Genomic DNA, 20,491 nt, shown 5'->3' on the forward strand with positions numbered 1-20,491 from the left:
ATTTATCTTGCTTCTTTAGAGTGATCTGTATTGCTATGAACTTTCCTCTTAAAACTGCCTTTGCTTTATCCCCAAATCTTGGGCCATTGTGTTTTCATTTTCCTTTGTCTCCATGTATTTTTTAAATTTCCTCTCTGATTTCTTGTTTGACCCATTCATTCTTCAGTAGCCTGTTATTTAACCTCCATGTATTTTATGCTCTTTCCAGATTTTTTTTCTTGAGGTTCATGTGTAGTTTCATATTCTTTTTTGTCAGAAAAACATGCTTAGTATGACTTTGATCTTTTCTAATTTATTGAGACTTCTTTTGTTGTGTAATATGTGATTTATTCTGGAGAATTTCATGTGTACTTGAAGCATTGTGTATTCTGTTGTTTTTGGATGGAATTTTCTGAATATATCATTTAGATCTATCAGATCCAATGTGTCATTCAAAGCCATTGCTTCTTTGTTGAATTTCTGCTTGGATGGTCTGTCCATCATTGTCAGTGGGGTGTTAAAGTCTACTACTATTATTGTATTGCTATGGATTACTTCCTTTATTTTTGTTACTAGCTGCTTTATGTATTTGGGTGCCTCCATGTAGGGTGCAGAAATATTTACAATTGTTATATTTCTTGTTGGATTGTTCCCTTTAGTGGTATATAGTGTCTCTCTTCGTCACTTGGTACAGTTTTTATTTTAAAGACTATTCTGTGTGATACAAGTATTGCTACCCTGGCTTTCATTTCGCATCCATTTGCTAGATAAATTCTTCTCCATCCCTTCACTTTGAATCTGCATGTGTCTTTACATCTGAAATGAGTCTTTTGAAAGCAGCATAGAGATAGGACTTGCCTTTTTATCTATGTCATCACACTGTCTTTTGATTAGAGCATGTAATCCACTTACATTGAATATATTTACTGATAGGTATGTATTTCTTGCCATTTCATTGCTTGTTTTATGGCTGTTTTGGTATTCTCTGTTTCTTTACCCTTTTTGCTCTTTTCTTCATGATCAGATGGGTTCTTTAGTGATATACTCAGATTGCCTTCCCTTTATTTTTTGAGTCTATTCCTAATTTTTGATTTGTGGTTTTCATTCAGTTTCTACATAATATCATCTGTATATAGCAGTGAATATTAACTTATTGCAAAGTGACCCACGTTTTAGGTATATGGTGTCATACTTTATGTGTTTTTATTTTGTGAATCCCCTGATTTTTATGGATATCCTTATTTTTACTGCTTCTGTGCTTACTTCACCTTTGGTCTTTCCTCTCCTTTTTACTCACGGTCCCCTTTAATATTTCTTGTACTGATGGTTTTGTGGTCATTAATTCCTTTAACTTTTGTTTGTCTGAAAAACTCTTCATCTCTATTTCTATCCTGAATGATAGCCTTGCTGGGTAGAATATTCTCATTTATAGTTCTTGTTCTTTCAGCACTTTGAAGAAATCATGGCACTCCCTTCTGGCCTGCAAAGTTTCTGCTGACAAATCAGGTGATAGCTTATGGGTTTCCCTTGTATGCAACTGTCTTCTTTTCACTTGCTGGTTTTAAAATTCTCTTTTATCATGATGCTTTGTCATTTTCATTACTACATGTCTTGATGTGAACCTCCTTGGGTTGATTTTGTGGAGGCTCTCTCAGCCTTCTGATTCTTGATTTCTGTTTTCTTCACCAGATTTGGGAAGTTTTCTGCTATTATTTCTTCAAATAAAAGTTTTGCCCCTTTTTCTCTCTCATCTCCTTCTATGATTTCAATAATTCCGATGTTATTATGCTTAATGGTATCTCTGAGTTCCATAAGTATGTTTCGTTTTCTTTTTTCCTCTCTTCTGTTAAGCTTGATTGCTTTTCATTACCCTGTCCTCCAGGTTGCTGATTCATTCCTCTGCTTCCTATAGTCTACCCTTCATTCCATCCATGTATTTTTAATTTCATGTATTGAACTTTTCTTCTCTGATTGGTTCTTTTTTTATGTTTTCTCTCTCTTTGTTGAGGGTCTCATTGAAGTCCTCCTCTATTATCTCAAGTCAAGTGAGTATATGACAATTACTTTAAATTGTCTATCAGGGAGGAGTTAAGATGTAAAAATGGTGGGGGGACTTTGAGCTTGCCTCATTCCTTGAACACAGCTAGATGAATATCAAATCACTTTTGAGTACACAAGGAATTGATCTGGGGACTGAGAGAGCAAAATTGCAGAAGTAGAGGTAGAAAAGTGGCCACATCATGAAAGGTAAAAACTGCAAAGAGTTGATCTGGGGACAAAAGAACTGTGGGTGTTGCAAAGGGAGGGAGCCTTAATCGTGGAGAGAGGAGAGAGCTGAGAGAGAGTGTGAAGGACAGAGAGAGAGAAAGTTGAAGGTGCCCGTAGGGAATTTCACAGTAAGAACCCTTCCCCAAAACCATCGACTGGAAAAAGAAGAGGGGTTGACCATTGCAAATTTTGATAAGAGTGGAGTGTAGAGTCTAAAGTTTTGGAGGTCCACACCATCTCCAGTGTCCTGCCTGGTGGGTTTGGTGGTGCCCCAGTGAGTAAAGAAGGCAAAGAAACCAGAAATGGTCAGCATAGTCTGAGTATCCCCTTGGTTATAAACAGCTCCCCTGCTTGGAGTGCCTTTAAGAGAAGTGGCACAGTATCTCTGGGGAGAAAAACCTGGTGGGCACCAATGTGCTGCCCTATTTACTGGCATAGGAGCACAGACCCCACCTAAGGGTAGCAAACCTTGGTGCCAGATTTTGGCTGAGCTTTACCATAAATCCTGAAATGCTGCACAGTCATGCAACTGATCTCTGGGACAAACTGTCAAACAGCAAAAGCACAACAGACTCTCTTCCACAAGATTACCACAAGTCCACAATCTCTAAACATTGGAGTTTTAAAACTCAGCTGTGTGTCTTATATAAAACACGGGATGGGACACCTTGGTGGCTCAGTTGGTTAAGCATCTGACTTCAGCTCTGGTCATGATCTCATGGTTGCTGTGTTCAAGCCCGGCATCAGGCTCTCTACTGTCAGCATCGTGCCTGCTTCAGATCCTCTGTGACCCCTCTCACTGACCCTCTCCACTGTCTTTCTCTCTGCCTATCAAAAATAAATAAACATTTATTTAAAAAAAATGTGCTGCCTGGTGGACAGACAGCTCTGACACAGGCAGCGTGAAGGCAGGCATCTGGAAGAAGCGAGGGACACAAGAGTGGTGATTATTTGCACTTTTGTTAAGGCTTCCCAAAGAGTGGCAGGCACCAACTTCTCACTCTAGAGATGAGAGTGGTGCCATTCACCCCCCTTCTGCACTGTTTAACCTCAATAAGCAAAAAAGTGCCACCCAGTAGAGGCTGGAGCCTCTTACACCAAGCTCCACCCTCCCGTATGGAGCAGGTGCATTCTCCACTAGGGTAAGTTCGCCTGAGAACCAGCACAGATGACCTGTTCCCAGAAGCCTCTCACATACCAAGTCTGCTGATCATAGAGTGCTGCGAAGCATCTGCTCTAGAGGAAATTGAATCTAGCTTCCTTTTTATTTATTTATTTATTTATTTATTTATTTATTTCTCTTATTTTTGAATAAGCCTTCTTTTATTTTTTTATGAATATAATTCATTGTCAAATTGGCTTACATACGACACCCAGGGCTCATCCCAAGCCCAGCAATTAATTTTATGACTATTATTCTAAATTCACTTTCTGTTATATTATTTAAATCCTTTTTAATCAGTTCATTAGCTGTTGTTATTCCCTGGAGATTCTTCTGAGGGGAATTCTAACGTTTGGTCATTTTGGATAGTCCCTGGAGTGGTGCGGGCCTGCAGGGCACTTCCCCTGTGCTGTGGTGTATAACTGGAGTTGGTGGGCGGGGCCGCAGTCAGCCCTGATGTCTGCCCCCAGCCCACCACTGGGGCCACAGTCAGACTGGCATGTGCCTTCTCTTCCCCTCTCCTAGGGGCAGGATTCACTGTGAGGTGGCGTGGCCTGTCCGGGCTACTTGCACACTGCCAGGCTTGTGGTGCTGGGGATCTGGCGTATTAGCTGGGATGGGTAGGCAAGGTGCACGGGGGCAGGAGGGGCAGGCTTAGCTTGCTTCTCCTTAGGTGATTCACTTCAGGAGGGGCCCTGTGGCAGCGGGAGGGAGTCAGACCCGCTGCCGGAGGGGTGGCTCCGCTGAAGCACAGACTTGGGTGTTTGCGCGGAGCGAGCAAGTTCCCTGGCAGGAACTGGTTCCCTTTGGGATTTTGGCTGGGGGATGGGCGGGGGAGATGGCGCTGGTGAGCGCCTTTGTTCCCCACCAAACTGAGCTCTGTCATCCAGGGGCTCAGCAGCTCTCCCTCCCTTTGTCCTCCAGCCTTCCTGCTTTCTGAGGAGAGCTGTTAGCTTATGACCTCCCAGATGCTAAGTCGCGCTTGCTGTGGGAACACACTCCATCCGGTCAGGGCTCATCCCAACAAGTGCCCTCCTCAATGCCCATCACCCACTTTCCCCTCTCCCCCACCCCCCCATCCACCCTCAGTTTGTTCTCTGTATTTAAGAGTCTCTTGTAGTTTGCCTCCCTCCCTCTCTGTTTGTAACTATTTTTTCCCCTTTCCTCTCCCATGGTCTTCTGTTAAGTTTCTCCAGTTCCACATATGAGTGAAAACATATGATATATGTCCTTCTCTGCCTGACTTATTTCACTCAGCATAATACCTTCCAGTTTATCCACGTTGCTACAAATGGCAGGATTTCATTCTTTCTCATTGCCAAGTAGTATTCCATTGTATATATAAACCACATCTCTTTATCCATTCGTCAATTGATGGACATTTAGGCTCTTTCCATAACTTGGTTATTGTTGAAAGTGCTGCTATAAACATTGGGATACGAGTGCCCCTATGCATCAGCACTCCTGTATCCCTTGGGTAAATTCCTAGCAGGATAAATTCCTATTGCTGGGTCATAGAGTAGTTCTATTTTCATTTTTTTGAGGAACCTCCACACTGTTTTCCAGAGCAGCTGCACCAGTTTGCATTCCCACCAAGAGTGCAAGAGGGTTCCTGTTTCTCCACATCCTCTCCAGCATCTATAGTCTCCTGACTTGTTCATTTTAGCCACTCTGACCAGTGTGAGGTGGTATCTCAGTGAGAATTTGATTTGTATTTCCCTGATGAAGAGTGACGTTGAGCATCATTTCATGTGCCTGTTGGCCATCTGGATGTGTTCTTTGGAAAAGTGTCTAGTCATGTCTTTGGTGCATTTCTTTGTGTCTTCTTCAATTTCCTTCATAAGCTTTCTATAGTTTTCAGCATACAGATCTTTTACATCTTTGGTTAGGTTTATTCATAGGTATTTTATGGCTGTTGGTGCAATTGTTGTAAATGGGATCAGTTTATTTCTCTTTCTGTTGCTCATTATTGGTGTATAAAAATGCAGCCAATTTCTGTACATTGATTTTGTATGCTGTGACTTTGCTGAATTCATGTATCAGGTTCTAGGAGTATTTTTGTGGAGTCTTTCAGGTTTTCCATGTACAGTATCATGTCATTTGCAAAGAGTGAAAGTTTGACTTCTTTGCCAATTCTGATGCCTTTTATTTCATTCTGTGTCTGACTGCTGATGCTAGCTAGGACTTCCAACACTAGGTTAAACAACAGTGGTGAGAGTGGACATCCTTGTCGTGTTCCTGATCTCCGGGAGAAAGCTCTGTTCTTCCCCACTGAGGATGATATTAGCTGTGGGCTTTTCATATATGGCTTTTTAAAGTATTTTTTAAGTATTTTTTAAGATATTTAAGTATGTTCCTTCTATCCCAACTTTCTTAAAGGTTTTTATTAAGAAAGATGTTTTGTCAAATGTTTTTCTACATCTATTGACAGGATCATATGGTTCTTATCCCTTCTTTTATTAATGTGATGTATTAATTTGCAAATATTGATTTGCAAATATTGAACCAGCCCTGTAGCCCAGGAATGAATCCCACTTGATCATGGTGAATAATTCTTTTTACATGCGGTTGAATTCAATTTGCTAGTATCTTGTTGAGAATTTTTGCATCCATGTTTATCTTTTAAAAAGCATTCTTTTAAAAACCAGACACCCATAGAATCCAGCTTCCCTTTTTATTATTATTAATTATTATCATCATTATTATTATTTGGATCTGGCTTATTTAGCAAGCAGACCAAAACACATGTAGAGTCTCATTTCCTTTCATATTTTATTTTTGGAATTTTTCTTAATACAGCCATTACTCACAGAAGCAGAAATACTATATTCTTCATTAACAAAAAAAAACAGTGACCCCGACTAAATGACAAGATGGAGGAATTCACCCCAAAAGAAAGAACAGGAAGAAGTTACAGCTGAGTATTAAATCAATACAGATACAAGTAAGTCGTTGGAACAAGAATTTAAAACAATAATCATAAAAATTCTGCCTGGGCTTGAGAAATTATAGATGACACCAGAGAGTCCCTTACTGCAGAGATAAAAGAACTAAAATCTATTTAGGAGGAAATTTTTAAATGCTATAACTGAGATGTGAAGCTAAATGGATGCAATGACAATGAGGATAGATGATGCAGAGGAAGAAATAAGCAAAATAGAAGATAAAATTATGGGAAATAATGAAGCTGAAAGAAAGTGGGAAATAAAGGTATAATATCACAAATGTATACTTAGAGATCTCAGGAACTCCTTAAAGCATAATAACATTCATATCATAAGAGTCCCAGAAGATGAGAAAAAAAATGAGCACAAGGTTTATTTGACCAAATTATAGCTGAAAAATTCCCTAATCTAGTGGAGGAAATAGACATTAAAATTCAATAAGTACAGGGAATTCCCATTAAATTCAACAAACCTGGTCATCACCAAGACATAGTCAAACTTACAGAATACACAGATAATAAAAGAATCCTAAAAGAAGCAAGAGAAAAAAAACTCCTTAACCTATAAGGAAAAGAGAGTAGGTTTGTAGCAGATCTGTACACACAAATGTGGTGGGCCAGAAGAGAGTGGCAGGATATATTCAACGTGCTGAATCAGAAAAATACGCAGCCAAGAATACTTTATCTAGCAAGGCTGTGGTTCAGAATAGAAGGAGACATAAAGAGTTTCCCAGACAAACAAAGACTCAAAGATTCACGATCACTAAACCAGCCCTGCTAGAAATATTAAAGGAGACACTTAGAGTGGGGTGAAAGAGCAAGCAACAAAGACTAGAAAGGAACAGAGAACATCATCAGAAACACCAACTTTATAGATAACACAATGGCACTAAATTCATACCTATCAATAATTACTATGAATGTAAATAGAATAATGTTCCAATCAAAAGACATAGGTTATCAGAATGGATACAAAACAAGACCTATTTATATGCTGCCTATAAGAGACTCATTTAAGACCTAAAGACACCTGCAGATTTGTCACAGACTTTGAGTCTGGAGTTCTCTCTTGTCCAGCAGGAGAGCGGATACAGATTTGAATATGAGAGAGGCTAATGTCCAGGAGGAGAAAAGAGCCCCAAGTAAGGGTCCTTGCTCCATAGTTAGTAGGATCAGAAGACTTACATACATCATGGATGTGCAGAAAGAGACAATAAAACACTGATCATTAACTCGTGTGTGAGAGAAAGGGGGTCTCAAAGCTATGCAGTGTTAGGGGTTAGGGTCAATACAAATCAAAGTCCCAGCACCAAGCACATAGCCATTTACCACAGGCACCAGACACTGTGTCTACTTATCTTAACTTTTCTAAGGGCGAAGACATATAGAGCATGCTACCTCAGGTTTAACAAGGCATTTTTCTTGCTAACTGGTTCTGGTTGCTAACTGTTTTTGCCCTGCTGCGATGGTTTTCTGCCTCTACCTGCTCTCGGTCACTTTTGTCCTGTGGAGGGGCTTTCCTTTCCATGCTTTGTTCTACACTAGGGTGCTTTTGCCCTGTGGCAGCTTTCTGCCTAAGCCTGGTTAACCCATTAGTGCAAGCTCAGAGAACTCTTAAACTTATTCCCCACACAGACTGAAAGTGAGGGAATGGAGAATCATCTATCATATAAATGAATGTCAAACGAAAGCCTGAGTAGCCATACTTATACCAGACAAACTAGATTTTAAACCAAAGACTGTAACAAGAGATGAGGAAGAGCATTATATCATATATAAGAGGGTCTATCCATCAAGAAGATCTAATTTAAATATTTATGCCTCCAACTTGGAAGACCCAAATGTATAAGTCAATTAATGACAAACATAAAGAAACTCACTGATAATAATATAATAATAGGAGACAGTAACACCCCACTTACAACAATGGACAGATCATCTAAGCAAAAATTCAACAAGGAAACAATGGTTTTGAACGACACACTGGACCAGATGGACTTAACAAATGTATTCAGAATATTCCATCCTACAGCAGCAGAACACACATTCTTTTCAAGGGTACAGAGTACCTTTCCAGAATAGATCACATGCTGTCACAAATCAGCCTTCAACAAGTACAAAGTATTGAGACCATGCATATTTTTAGACCCCAACGCTATTAAACTTGAAGTCAACCACAAGAAAAATTTTCTTAAGATCACAAAAACATGGAGAATAAATAATATCCCACTAAAAACAAATGGGTTTTCCAGGAAATTAAAGATAAAAGAAATACATGGAGCAAATGAAAATGAAAACATAACAGTCCAAAACCTTTGAGATGCAACAATGGTGGTCCTAGAATGAAGTATATTAAATACAGGCCTATGTCAAGAAGTAAGAAAATACTCAAATACACAACTTAATCTTACATCTAAGAGAGCTAGAAAAGGAGTAGCAAATAAAGCCTAAAGCCAGCAGAAAAAAGGAAATAAAAAATATTAGAGCAGAACCAAAGAAAAACACGGATAGAACAAATCAACAAAACTATGAGATGGTCCTTTGAAAGAATTAGTAAAATTGATAAACCTTAGCCAGACAGAAAGGACCCAAATAAATAAAATCTGAAAGAGGAGAGATCACAACCAACATCACAGAAATACAAACAGTTTTAAGAAACTGAGGCACCTGGGTGGCTCAGTTGGTTAAGCGTCCGACTTCACCTCAGGTCATGATCTCATGGTTTGTCAGTTCAAGCCCCGTGTCAGGCTCTGTGCTGACAGCTAGAACCTGGAGCCTGCTTTGGATTCTCTCTCTCTCTCTCTCTCTCTCTCTCTCTCTCTCTCTCTCTCTGCTCCTCTCTTGTTCACGCTCTCTCTCTCTCTCAAAAATAAATAAACATTAAAAATTTTTAAAAAAGAAACTATTATGAAAAATTATATGCTAACAAACTGGGTAATCCTAAAGTAATGGAAAATTTCTAGAAACATACAAACCAGCAAAAGTGAGACAGGAAGAAATAGAAACATTGAACAGACCCATAACCAATAAAGAAATTGAATCATTAATAAAAATCTTTCAACAAACCAAGGTCCAGGGCCAAATGGTTTCCCAGGGAATTTCTAGCAGACAATTAAAGCAGAGTTAATATCTATTATCTCAAACTGTTCCAAAAATTAGAAATGGAAAGAAAACTTCCAAACTCATTCTACAAAGCCAGCATTACCTGGACTCCAAAACCAGACAAAGACCCCACTAAATAAGGAGAATTACAGGTCAAGATCCCTGATGAACATGGATTCAAAAATTCTCAACAAGATAATATCAAATCAAATACAACAGTACATTAAAAGAATTATTAACCACTATCAAGTGGGATTTATTCCTGAGTTTCAGGGCTGGTTCAATATTCACAAATCAATCAATGTGATACAGCACATTAATGGAAAAAAGGGTAAGAACCATACAATCGTCTCAATAGATGCAGTAAAAGCATTTGACAAATTGCAACATCCATTCATGATAACAACCTTCAAAAAAGTAGTGATAGAGGGAACATACCTCAACATCATAAAGGCCGTATATCAAAGACCCATAGCTAATATCATCCACAGTGGGGAAAAACTAAGAACTTTTCCTCTACGGTCAGGTTCAAGATAGGGATATCCACCCTCACCATTACAATTTAATCTAGTAGTGGAAGTCTTATCCTCAGCAATCAGACAACAACAGAAAAATAATAATAAAAGGCATCTAAATCATCCAGAAAAAAGTCCAACTGTCACTATTTGCAGACTACGTGATACTCCATGTAAAAAAAAAAACCCAAAGACTCCACCAAAATTTGCTAGAACTGATACATGAATTCAGCAAAGCTCCAGGATATAAAGTCAATGTACAGAAATATGATGCATTTCTATATTCCAATAACAAAGCACAGAAATAGAAATCAAGGAATTGATCCCATTTACAATTGCACCAAAACCCATAAGATACCTAAGAATAAACCTAACAAAAGAGGTAAACAATCTGTTCTCTAAAAACAATAGAACACTTATAAAAGATTGAACAGGGCACAAATAAATAGGGAAATATTTCATACTCATGCATTAGAAGAACAAACATTTTTTAAATGTCTATACCACCCAAAGCAATCTACATATTTCATGCAATCCCTATCAAAATACCACCAGCATTTTTCACAGAGCTGGAACAATCAATCTTAACATGTGTGTGGAACCACAAAAGACCCTGAATAGCCAAAATACTTTTGAAAAAGAAAAGCAAACTGGAGGCATCATGACACTGAACTTCAAACTATATTTACAAATCTGTAGTCATCAAGACAGGAAGCTACTGGCATGAAAACAGACACATAGATCAATGGAACAATTAGAAAACCCACAACTATATGGTCAACTAAAGTTCAACAGAGCAAGAAGGAATATCCAATGGAAAAATGTCTCTTCAACACACTGTTGGGAAAACAGGACAGCAACATGTAGAACAATGATACTGAACCACTTTCTTACACCATACGTAAAAATAAATTTGAAATGGATGAAACACCCAAATTTAGGAGAAGAAACTATCACATGCTAGAGGAGAACACAGGCAGCAACCTCTTTGACATTGGTTATAGCAACTTCTTACTAGACATGTTGCTGGAGGCAAGGGAAACAAAAGCTAACATAAACTATTGGGACTTGATCAAGATAAGAAGTTTCTGTACACTCAAGGAAACTATCAACTAAAACTGAGAGCAGCCTAAGGAATGGTGCTGAGGTCCAGCCCCAGCAGATCCAGGGGTTCCCGAAGGATGAACGGCATTGGCAAAAATAACAAATGGACACAGACAACAGCAGTGGGTTAGACTGGCCACTTTATTGTGGCAAACGTGGCATCATATTTGTTAGCAATTTCCTTGTAGCGTGCGTCATCTGTGTTTCTCGACATTACCTAATTCTAAAAGTGTTCCTTTATATAATCACCCATTAAGGAATAACATAGTTATTTTCTTGAAATATTCCCTCCCGCCCTTTGCTTATTGATTGATTTCTTCATACTACTTTCATTATGTATCTATGTTTATTTATAGTTTATAAAGCGTTTGCTTCGCTATTTTCATGAAAGGTCATCTAGCTCTCAACACCTCAAGTGGAACATTTACAGGGACATGACTTCTTAATTGTTCCTTTGAACCATTTGCGGTACAAGGAACAAAAGTATTCGCTTTGGTCTGGGGTGCCGGGAGGAAACCAAGAGGGCCCTGGGAACCCACATTTCATGTGCTCCCAGAGAGACAATGTATATCTAGGAACTAATGAACCATTCTGTACCTTAACCCACCAGGTCCAGTTATGCTCTGGAATGCCTCCTGGGGGCCAAGTGGTTCTAGGGGTTGGAGTAACTTGTATCCATAGATACATTCCTTTGTTGCCGGATTGGGGTTTCAAACCCATTTGTCCCCCTCCTTGGCTGGGAAATATATGGCTCTATCCTTCCTTTAGATAGGGGATGGGCAGGCGGGGGTGGCACTGACTAGATATAAGGTTTCATTATCCGTCTTTGGATTCTCATGGTTTTTCCCTCATCCCCAGAAAATATCCCCGAGTTTGCCCCCAAGGCTTTATTTTGAATCATCAATGCCAATTGGACCATGGGGATGGCCATGATGAGTAACAGGAGGGATACCAGTAGCTTCCCGTTTGGAGGGTTGCTGTGCGTTGCCCTTCCACCAACCACCCGGGTTGTGCCATCAGGAAAGCTGGATGGGTTGGCTCCTGGCAGAATGGGAGAAGATATTTGCAAATGACATAACTGATAAAGGGTTAGTATCCAAAATCTATAAAGAACTTATCAAACTAAACACCCAAGAAACAAATAATTCAGTTAAGAAATGGAAAAGGCATGAATAGTCATTTTTCCAAAGAAGACATCCAGATATCTAACAGACACATGAAAAGGTGCTCAAAGTCACTCATCATCAGGGAAATATGAATCAAAATACCTCACAGCTATCAGAATGACTAAAATTAATAACACAGGAAACAACAGATGTTGGCAAGGATGAAGAGAAAGGGGAACCCTCTGACACTGTTGATGGGAATGCAAACTGGCCCACACTATGGAAAACAGTGTGGAGGTTTCTCAAAAAGTTAACAATAGAACTACGCTATGATCCAGCAATTGTGCAACTAGGTATTTACCCAAAGGATACAAAAATACAGATTCAAAGGGGTACATGCACCCCAATATTTATAGCAGCATTTTCAACAGTAGCCAAACTGAGGAAAGAGCCCAAATATCCATTGACTGATGAATGGATAAAGAAGACGTGGTGTGTGTGTGACATGGGTGGAGCTAGGGCGTATTATGCTAAGCGAATAAGTCAGGCAGAGAAAGACAAATACCATCTGATTTCACTCATATGTGGAATGTAGGAAACAAAACACAATAACTTATGGGAGGGAGACAAAGGAGAGAGAGAAGGAGGCAAACGGTAAGAGCCTCTTAACGAGAGAACAAACTGAGGGATGGTGGAGGGCAGTGGATGGGGGGATGGGCTAATTGGGTGATGAGTATTAAGGAGGGCACTTGTTGTGATGAGCACTGGGTATTGTGTATAAGGATGCATCACTAAATTCTACTACTGAAACCAATGTGATGCCATATGTTAACTAACTACAATTTAAATAAAAATTTGGAGAAAAAAATAAAGAAATAAAATCTCTATCAGGCATATCATTTCTCTCCTTTTCACTTACCGCTCTTGCTGTTATGTTGTACTGTTCTTTCATTTGGGGACATATTCCTCTGTCCCCTCATTTTCTCCAAGTCCCTGGGTCTGTCTCTGTGTGATAGGAAAGTTAACTATGTCTCTTGCTCCTGAAAGGAGTGGCCTTATGAAGAAAAGTTCCTGTTGTGACCCGCAGCGTAGTGTCCCTGTTCACCAGGACCTGGTACTTCAGGGGTGTCTCTCTCGTGTGTGTGCATGTGCCCTGCTGTGGTGGATGATCTACTTTGTCCTTCAGTCAGTCATCTGCAATAGCTGTCTTTGCCTGTTGTGGGCAGGTTTGGTCCCTGTGTTGTCAGTGAGCCATTCTGGGGCCGCCTTGGGCTCATGTGGCGCATGCAGCATTTTGGAAGGAAAACGCAGAATTGATCAAGAACACATGAATTGAAACAGATTATGAAAATTAATATTTTATTTACATTGATCCACGTTTAAATACTTTTAATTGTTGTCCAATATATTCTGGGTTTTTTTAATGTTTATTATTTTTGAGAGAGAGGGACAGAGCGTGAGAGGAAGAGGGCCAGAGAGAGAGGGAGACACAGAATATGAAGCAGGCTCCAGGCAATGAGTGAGGTCAGCACAGAGCCCGATGCAGGGTTCAAACCCACAAACCATGAGATCATGACCTGAGCCAAAGTCCAATAAGCAACTGACTGGGCCACCCAGGCGCCCCACTCCATTTCTTTTAAAAACATAAAATGAAGTACCATTTGATGTTCAGTGTGTGTGTTCATGGTGACATGAGGCCCACAATCCCACTAGTTAGCACAGCCACCACCTCACGTCTGGATCCTCTGCTCTTTCTATTATTTTCTTTTTCATTCTTGTGTTGAGAACACTTTAGATCCTACTTTCCAGGAAAATTTCATGTCAATTTCATTACAATTTCATTACAATTTCTCTGCCTTCTAGCATGAAGGTGTTATCCTCAGCCTTGCTTCTCGTATGCTGAAAAATGGATCATAGTTTCACACTTCATACCCCAACCTTCTTATCCAGGACAAGAGAGACCATCTCATTGCCTGCCATTGACCACAAGAATCAGAACACCTGTAACCTGAGCCACCTGGAGCCAGTGCCCATCACTCTGGGCAAGGATAAGTGGCTTCTGTCTGATGATTGGCCAAACTGGAAGTTACATGTCCATCTTTCTCCCGTCACATTGTCAAGGATGCTTTCTCCTGATGGACCCGGGCTGATAAGAGTTCAGGGCTACACATGAGAGTGGAGTCAACCAGCCAAAAGCCACAAGGTGGCCATACGAGGGTGACAAAGTAGACTAGACCCTAGAGAAGTAGGCCAACAGTCCAATCTAGAAGAGAAGTTTGGAGAAGTCCCATGATTTTCTCTCTCCCTACCAATGTTTTTCACCTTTGCCACCTCTCCCATCTTAACATTATTATTCCAGAAATGTCCACATGTGCAACAGTGGGAGCCTGCACTTGGGTCCCTCTGAATGTTCTGCCCTGAGCCTCTCCTCTCAGACCCTGAACAAATTACAGCTAAGTCCCTTTCCCCTAAGTAAACCCAGAAAATTCCTGTACTAAGAAACTATTTAGAAACAACAATTAAAATCTTAAAAAATCAAGAAAGCAAAATTTTCAAACCCCAAAGACTATGACCTTTTCTTCCCACTACCTTATACTCCAAATGTCCCTGCTGCATGGTCAGGGCTTGAGAAAGGTTTATTGAGTGAATTAATGAAATCTATAGTAACTAAAGTCTATCCATGGATGTTTCCACTGCTTTTGGGGTCATAAGTCACAAGTGTCCATGTTCATTATTCACGGAGTCTGTCTGTACAGATTGGTCTACCTACTGGCATTGATATGTAACCCCAGACACATGTGCTCATTGCTGTTCATGGACACATAGAGTGGCCGACATGTGTCACACACCCCACATGTTCCCTGGTGAGGCTGAACCAGGTACCGCTCTGCCTTCCTGTGTGAATTCCCACACTGCAAACACGTGCCCATTCATGATCCATTTGGTACCACACTTTCCTCACTTACATGCTCTTTCTTGGTGATTTTGTATTTAAAATGACCCTGAATCCCAGAGCTACAAGGAGCATGGGTGGCCCTAAGCACAGAAGGCAGGATGTGCCTCACAGACAAAAACACCTGTGCGGGTAAGGCTCACTCAGGCTCACAAGGCAGAGTTGTGGGCCATGAGGTCAGTGGCAATGAATCAACAATGCAAAAATCCAGGAAAATGAACAGGAAATTTGTGATGTCCATGTGGAGCCACTCCAGAAAGTACTAAAGTCATATTTAGGACACAATGATGACATAACAGTAAAGGAGCTATATTCATGGAGGCATGAGATGGTGACCATTTCTTGCTTGTTTCTAAGAGCATCATGGGCAGCAGAGCTGTGAGACTGAAAGCCAAAGACACTGGTGACCACTGGTGACCACAGTACCCAAGGCTAGAAATGTGAAACACTTCTGAGCTGGCATTTCAGTATTGGTAAATAAAGCATATATATATGCTGTCTTTAAACAAAAACACACGTGAAACAAGGCTGTGTATTCATCAAGGGGCAAAAGCTCCAAGATCTGTAACCCTGTATTTCCCCCAGGAATAACAGCTCATGTGGCTGACTCCATGCCCTCAGCGACTGTAACACAGCAGCCACGAATGTGAGGATGCTCTGTATGCCCTCTCCCTGCCAGACCCCCGTTCCTTCCTGAGCACAACACTCTTGTTCTCTTTTCTGGACCCACTCATTTCCCTCCAAGGACACACTGGCAGTGCTACCTCTCGGGCATCGTATTTTATGCACCTATAAATCCCCTGCTGATTTTCTTAAAAAGAAAATTGTGATGCAGTGAACCCCAAGCCCCTATATTGCCAACAAACCCCAAGGTGACGTCTCTGCTGCTGTCCTGAGGGCCTCAAACAGCCAGGACCTGCATCTGCCCTCCTCCTTTCATCCACAATAGGTCCACTCCAACAGGTGTATGGTTTAAATAATAGAAATATCCACAGACAAAACTATGTTCTCCTCAGGGGTTCAGAGATGTTACCAAGGAACCATGAAGGTATCAAGTCTCGAGGCAAAAATGAGAAGACCTTTCACAAAAAGAGCATCAAACATCTCAACTACCACAAACATGACAGGAATCACGAGAAAAAGAAAAAAGTATAAAATTGGCATAAATTCAACACAGGTATTTGTCGAGGACATATTCCATGCAGGTGAGACTCCTTGCCAAGGATACAAGTTTTTTTTTGTTTTGTTTTGTTTTGTTTTTGAGGATACAAGTATTAAAAAGACATGGACTTTGCCCACAAAATGTCTACAAATTAGAAGGGAAAATGGACCTAACTGCGTGGTCACAAAGGATGGGAAGTGAGGCATATATTTCCAAAAAGAAACTAAAGGTGGTGTGAAACTCTCACAAAGCACAGACTCCTTCCACTTGTGAATCGGGGAGGGCTCCCAGGAGGAAATGACATCTGTTGCCTGTGACCCAGGGAGGTACTCAGACTTCATTTTACTTTGAGAGAATTTTGAGATTTAAGTCCCAGAAAGAGGTGAGAACAACACATCCCACTAAATGACACCCAGCTGATATTGACAACTGATCATTGAGCAGAAAGGAAAGACGAAAGTTGCATACAGAGACTTGCAAATCCATCACCACTGAGCTGGGTTTAGGTAAGTGCTGGAACCAGGGCTGCAGGGATCTTACTCCAAAGGAAGGCCAGTGCACTGATGTCTCCAGTGTGATTTCCTGGGAGGAACAGATTGGAAATGCTCTGCAGCAGGTGGAGGTGAGGACTTCAGGGGAAGGGGCATGGATTTGGAGGAGGGCTGAGGACAGACAGGAAGGTGGGGACACAGTTGGGAAAGAGCAGGAAGGTGGTTTCAGACTTACCAGCGCTTCCAGAGCCAGAATGCAAGACCTGCCAGAAGCACCAGGGGCACGACCACCGCCAGGAATACCAAGCCCACGGGGCGGTGCTGCTCTGTGGGTTTGGTGCACAGAGGGTGTCAATTCCCATCCACCCCGGGTTGACCTGCACCTACCTGGTCCTTTTTGCTCCCGTCACCCTCTGCCTCACCAACCACCCTTCCTCTTTCTCCTCTCCCATCCCTGCTCACAGATGGACCCTTCAACCAACCCTCTGCTTCCTGCTGTATCTACAGGACCCTCACACCCAGCTCTCCATTTCTTAGGTCACTAAATTTTAGTCCTTTATGATCTGGAGTCCCTAGAATCCCAACTTTGTATCTATCTCTCCTGCACTGCTGGAGGACCACCCTTTCCCAGCTGGACACCAGCCCTTTCTCACCCCAGTAGAGGACAATATCCTGGCCTTCTAGACTGCTGTGTCTCACTCGGCAAGACAGGCCGGCTGCCTCCCTGGCTTCCACATTCAAGGACGTCTGAAGATACCATGTCCCGTCAGAATTGGGCAAAACATCACCTCGTCGGGTGCCCTGTTGCTCCTGGTCACCCCGCATCCACATCACCCACACTGGCTTTGGGTAGAAGCCAGAGACGTGGCACACAAAGAGCAGACGGCCAGGCCCCTGACCCTGACTGGGGCCAGTGGACAGCCAGGCCTCTGGCCTCACTGCAGAGACAGGACAGGAATTCTCAGACTTAGAAGGTAGATCTTCACATCGCTTTAGATACACACATCTTTCCACCTCTAGAAACCTGTCAGCATCATCCCCTCTCCTTCTTGGCACCTTCTCACCCTGAATTTGAGGAAATGTGGCAAATTTTTGAGTACAGAGAGAGAATGCTTGGAGGGAGGGAGCAGGACTGACCTTGTCGCTGCAGATCTGTCTTTCCTGCGTCAAGAAGACCCAAGAGGAAATGGGGGCAGATGTCATTGATTTCTGCCTGTGTTCTTACATTGACCACATGGTACTGATTGAAGACTGTGCAGACCTGCTGAGCCCTCCTTCCTCCCTTTGGAGATGGCCACCATGACGTGTTCTGGAAGTTCATGAGATCTGATCCTTGATATGCAACCCGCGCAAATCCTACTGATGCTTCTCCAAGGTGCAGCTCACAGCCTCCTTCCAGCTGGACCTGAAAGGGATCTTGGAAAAGGGGGTATGAGATACAAGAAAGGGGGAGGGGAAGAGATGAGATGTGGTAAATGGAAGCCAGGGACAGTGGAAGCAGAAGGAGAAACTGAGGGTATCAGAAGGAACGGGAGATTTTGGTTTGAGTGAAGGCTTAGAGAGAGGGGAAATGGTGGTCGCTGGAGACAGAGGAAAAGGTGAATGACTGAGGAAGGAATAAATGTTGGAAGAGAGATGGGAAGGTATGGGCAGAGGACAGGGAGGGGTCCTCAGAAGAGCTGGGATAAAACCGTCTGGGGTGAAAGGAGGGCAGGGGGTACTGAAACACACAGACAGAGGTCACTGAGGGGATTGAATGGAGAAAAAAGCACATTTCAAGGATCAGTCACAGAGTAAGGGAGAGGAGGATGTCTGGCTGCAGGCCAGGGAATGGGGTGGTCACTGCAGACATTACTGGAGGCCTCAGAGCACAGCCTGAGGTCAACGAGAGGAGGGGAAGGAGCAGAAGACATAAAGCTTTTCGAGAATCAGGGTCTGGCTTCTGCCCCGTGAACAGAGGGATGTGATTCAGTTTTACAATGGGGAGTTGAGAGGTTCAGCAGCCAGTGGAGGGTCTACCCAGGAGGAAGAAGGAACTCAAGGTTACACACACACCGACCACCTCCATCCCACCTGCCCTGAGGGACCTGAACTCACATTCAAGCTGCCATTGACTGACATGGTCCTGAAATACCTGAAGAAATCTAATGGAGTATGAATAGAATAACTTTTCCAGTTCCATGAACTTCTCATTGCTGAAGTTGCCCCTGGACCAAGGCCGCAGGAAAACGAAAGCTCCGGTCTTGCTGTCCCAGCCATGAGTCTGCAGCTGTCCCAGCCAAGCTGAACCCTGATTTTGTGTCCGGGCACGGTTGTAAAAAGATGAGGTCGGGATGATTCGAAAAGTGATTGGCTCCTGGAAGTCTGTGCCAGAAGAACAGATAGACTGAGAAAGAGGAAGGCAGAGGGAAGGAGAGAGAATCAGCAAAAGGGGCCAGGGAGGGGCACCGAAATCTGGAGGACAGGGAGCCGTAGTTCCCTCTGGAGACACGTGCTGCCCCAGAGCCCCGAGCTTGGCACCCATCATTCAGAAGAGCACAAGGCCCTGGGGTCAGGGAGGCTCAGGGAGGAACCAGGTGGACATGCCTCACTCCCCAGGAATGTGCTGGGGAACCCACACCATGTGTGCACGTGCGCACAGACACCAATGCACACACGTACACACACGTTCAGAGTTACACGTGATATGCACACACATAGACACAGATGCAAACACAGACATACAGACACCCACCCACACACGTGCACACACGGCAGAAACACACAGAGATACACACACAGGCACATATACACACATACTCATACACATATACACACATGCACACATGTACACAACAACATATGTGCACACATGACACACATCACACAAATGTAGACAAACACTCTTGCACTGACCAGGCAGGGCCACATCCTCACCATCGTCACTGTTACCGCCTGGGACAAGAACCGTGAGCAACACCAGTTGCAACAACAGCATCTTATGTGCAGATGTTCTTTCTTTCTCTCGGAAAGTGGGTCTTTGGCGTCTGTTCTCACAAACCTCCCCACACGCAGCCCCTCTCTTCTGACTTCCTTCTCAACACACACGCCTGCCCTGAGTCTCCCCGACAATGCAGATGGACTCCGCCCTCAACCCTGGACACCTACTCAGACTCTCACTTCCCCTCCAGGTCTGACCCTCCTCTCGGCTTCCAGCTTCTCCCTGTCACCAGCCTCCATCCTGCTCCCTGAGGCCCTGATTCAGGCCCTGTTCAGGCTGGGGAACAAGTCTCGTGTGGCATGGAAAAGGGACTCTACCTTCCATGCCTTTTCTCCTCATCCAGACAGTAACCCATGAAGACACACGGCTCCCCAGCACCCAACCCTGGACCCTGCTGTCACCCTGTCTCTCCAGTCCTTGGGACACTGCCCAAGAACTTCCTTCATGTCTCACCCTCACCCCAGCCCGTTCACATTTCTGATGTGTCACTGCTTGTGTTAAAAAATAAAATCAGGGGCGCCTGGGTGGCGCAGTCGGTTAAGCGTCCGACTTCAGCCAGGTCACGATCTCGCGGTCCGTGAGTTCGAGCCCCGCGTCAGGCTCTGGGCTGATGGCTCGGAGCCTGGATCCTGTTTCCGATTCTGTGTCTCCCTCTCTCTCTGCCCCTCCCCCGTTCATGCTCTGTCTCTCTCTGTCCCAAAAATAAATTAAAAAAAAAAAAAAAA

At 42.7% G+C, this 20,491-nt stretch overlaps 2 protein-coding genes across 2 annotated transcripts in view; both read right to left on the bottom strand.

Annotated features, from left to right (window-relative positions):
• The window catches only part of LOC125925637 (T-cell surface glycoprotein CD1a-like), a 170,546-nt gene extending 150,292 nt beyond the window's left edge, over window positions 1-20,254 (bottom strand). Inside the window, exon 1 of the mRNA XM_049634738.1 lies at window positions 19,827-20,254. The gene's annotated coding sequence lies outside the window, so the exon portion shown is untranslated. The remainder of the gene's footprint in view (window positions 1-19,826) is intronic.
• On the bottom strand, window positions 13,482-19,836 carry LOC125925647 (T-cell surface glycoprotein CD1a-like). Its single transcript, XM_049634749.1, has 6 exons — window positions 19,703-19,836; window positions 18,884-19,150; window positions 17,924-18,202; window positions 17,440-17,724; window positions 17,022-17,112; window positions 13,482-16,877 (listed from the first exon to the last, which is right to left on the bottom strand). The coding sequence occupies exons 1-6, from the start codon at window positions 19,761-19,763 to the stop codon at window positions 16,832-16,834; spliced, it is 1,029 nt and encodes a 342-aa protein (XP_049490706.1). The 5' UTR covers window positions 19,764-19,836; the 3' UTR covers window positions 13,482-16,831.
• Window positions 20,255-20,491: the final 237 nt, after the last annotated feature.

The sequence above is a fragment of the Panthera uncia genome, chromosome F1, assembly GCF_023721935.1.
Source record: "Panthera uncia isolate 11264 chromosome F1, Puncia_PCG_1.0, whole genome shotgun sequence".
NCBI classification, from domain to species: domain Eukaryota; kingdom Metazoa; phylum Chordata; class Mammalia; order Carnivora; family Felidae; genus Panthera; species Panthera uncia.

Bases quoted from the DNA above. Each gene is read 5' to 3' on its own strand.
- LOC125925647 (XM_049634749.1), bottom strand. From the start codon at position 19,763: ATGCTGTTGTTGCAACTGGTGTTGCTCACGGTTCTTGTCCCAGGCGGT. The intron at 18,203-18,883 runs GTGAGTTCAGGT...CCCTTTTCCAAG, and splicing joins CAGTCAATGGCAGCTTGAAT to ATCCCTTTCAGGTCCAGCTG. The intron at 17,113-17,439 runs GTGAGAAAGGGC...CCAAACCCACAG, and splicing joins GGATATTGTCCTCTACTGGG to AGCAGCACCGCCCCGTGGGC.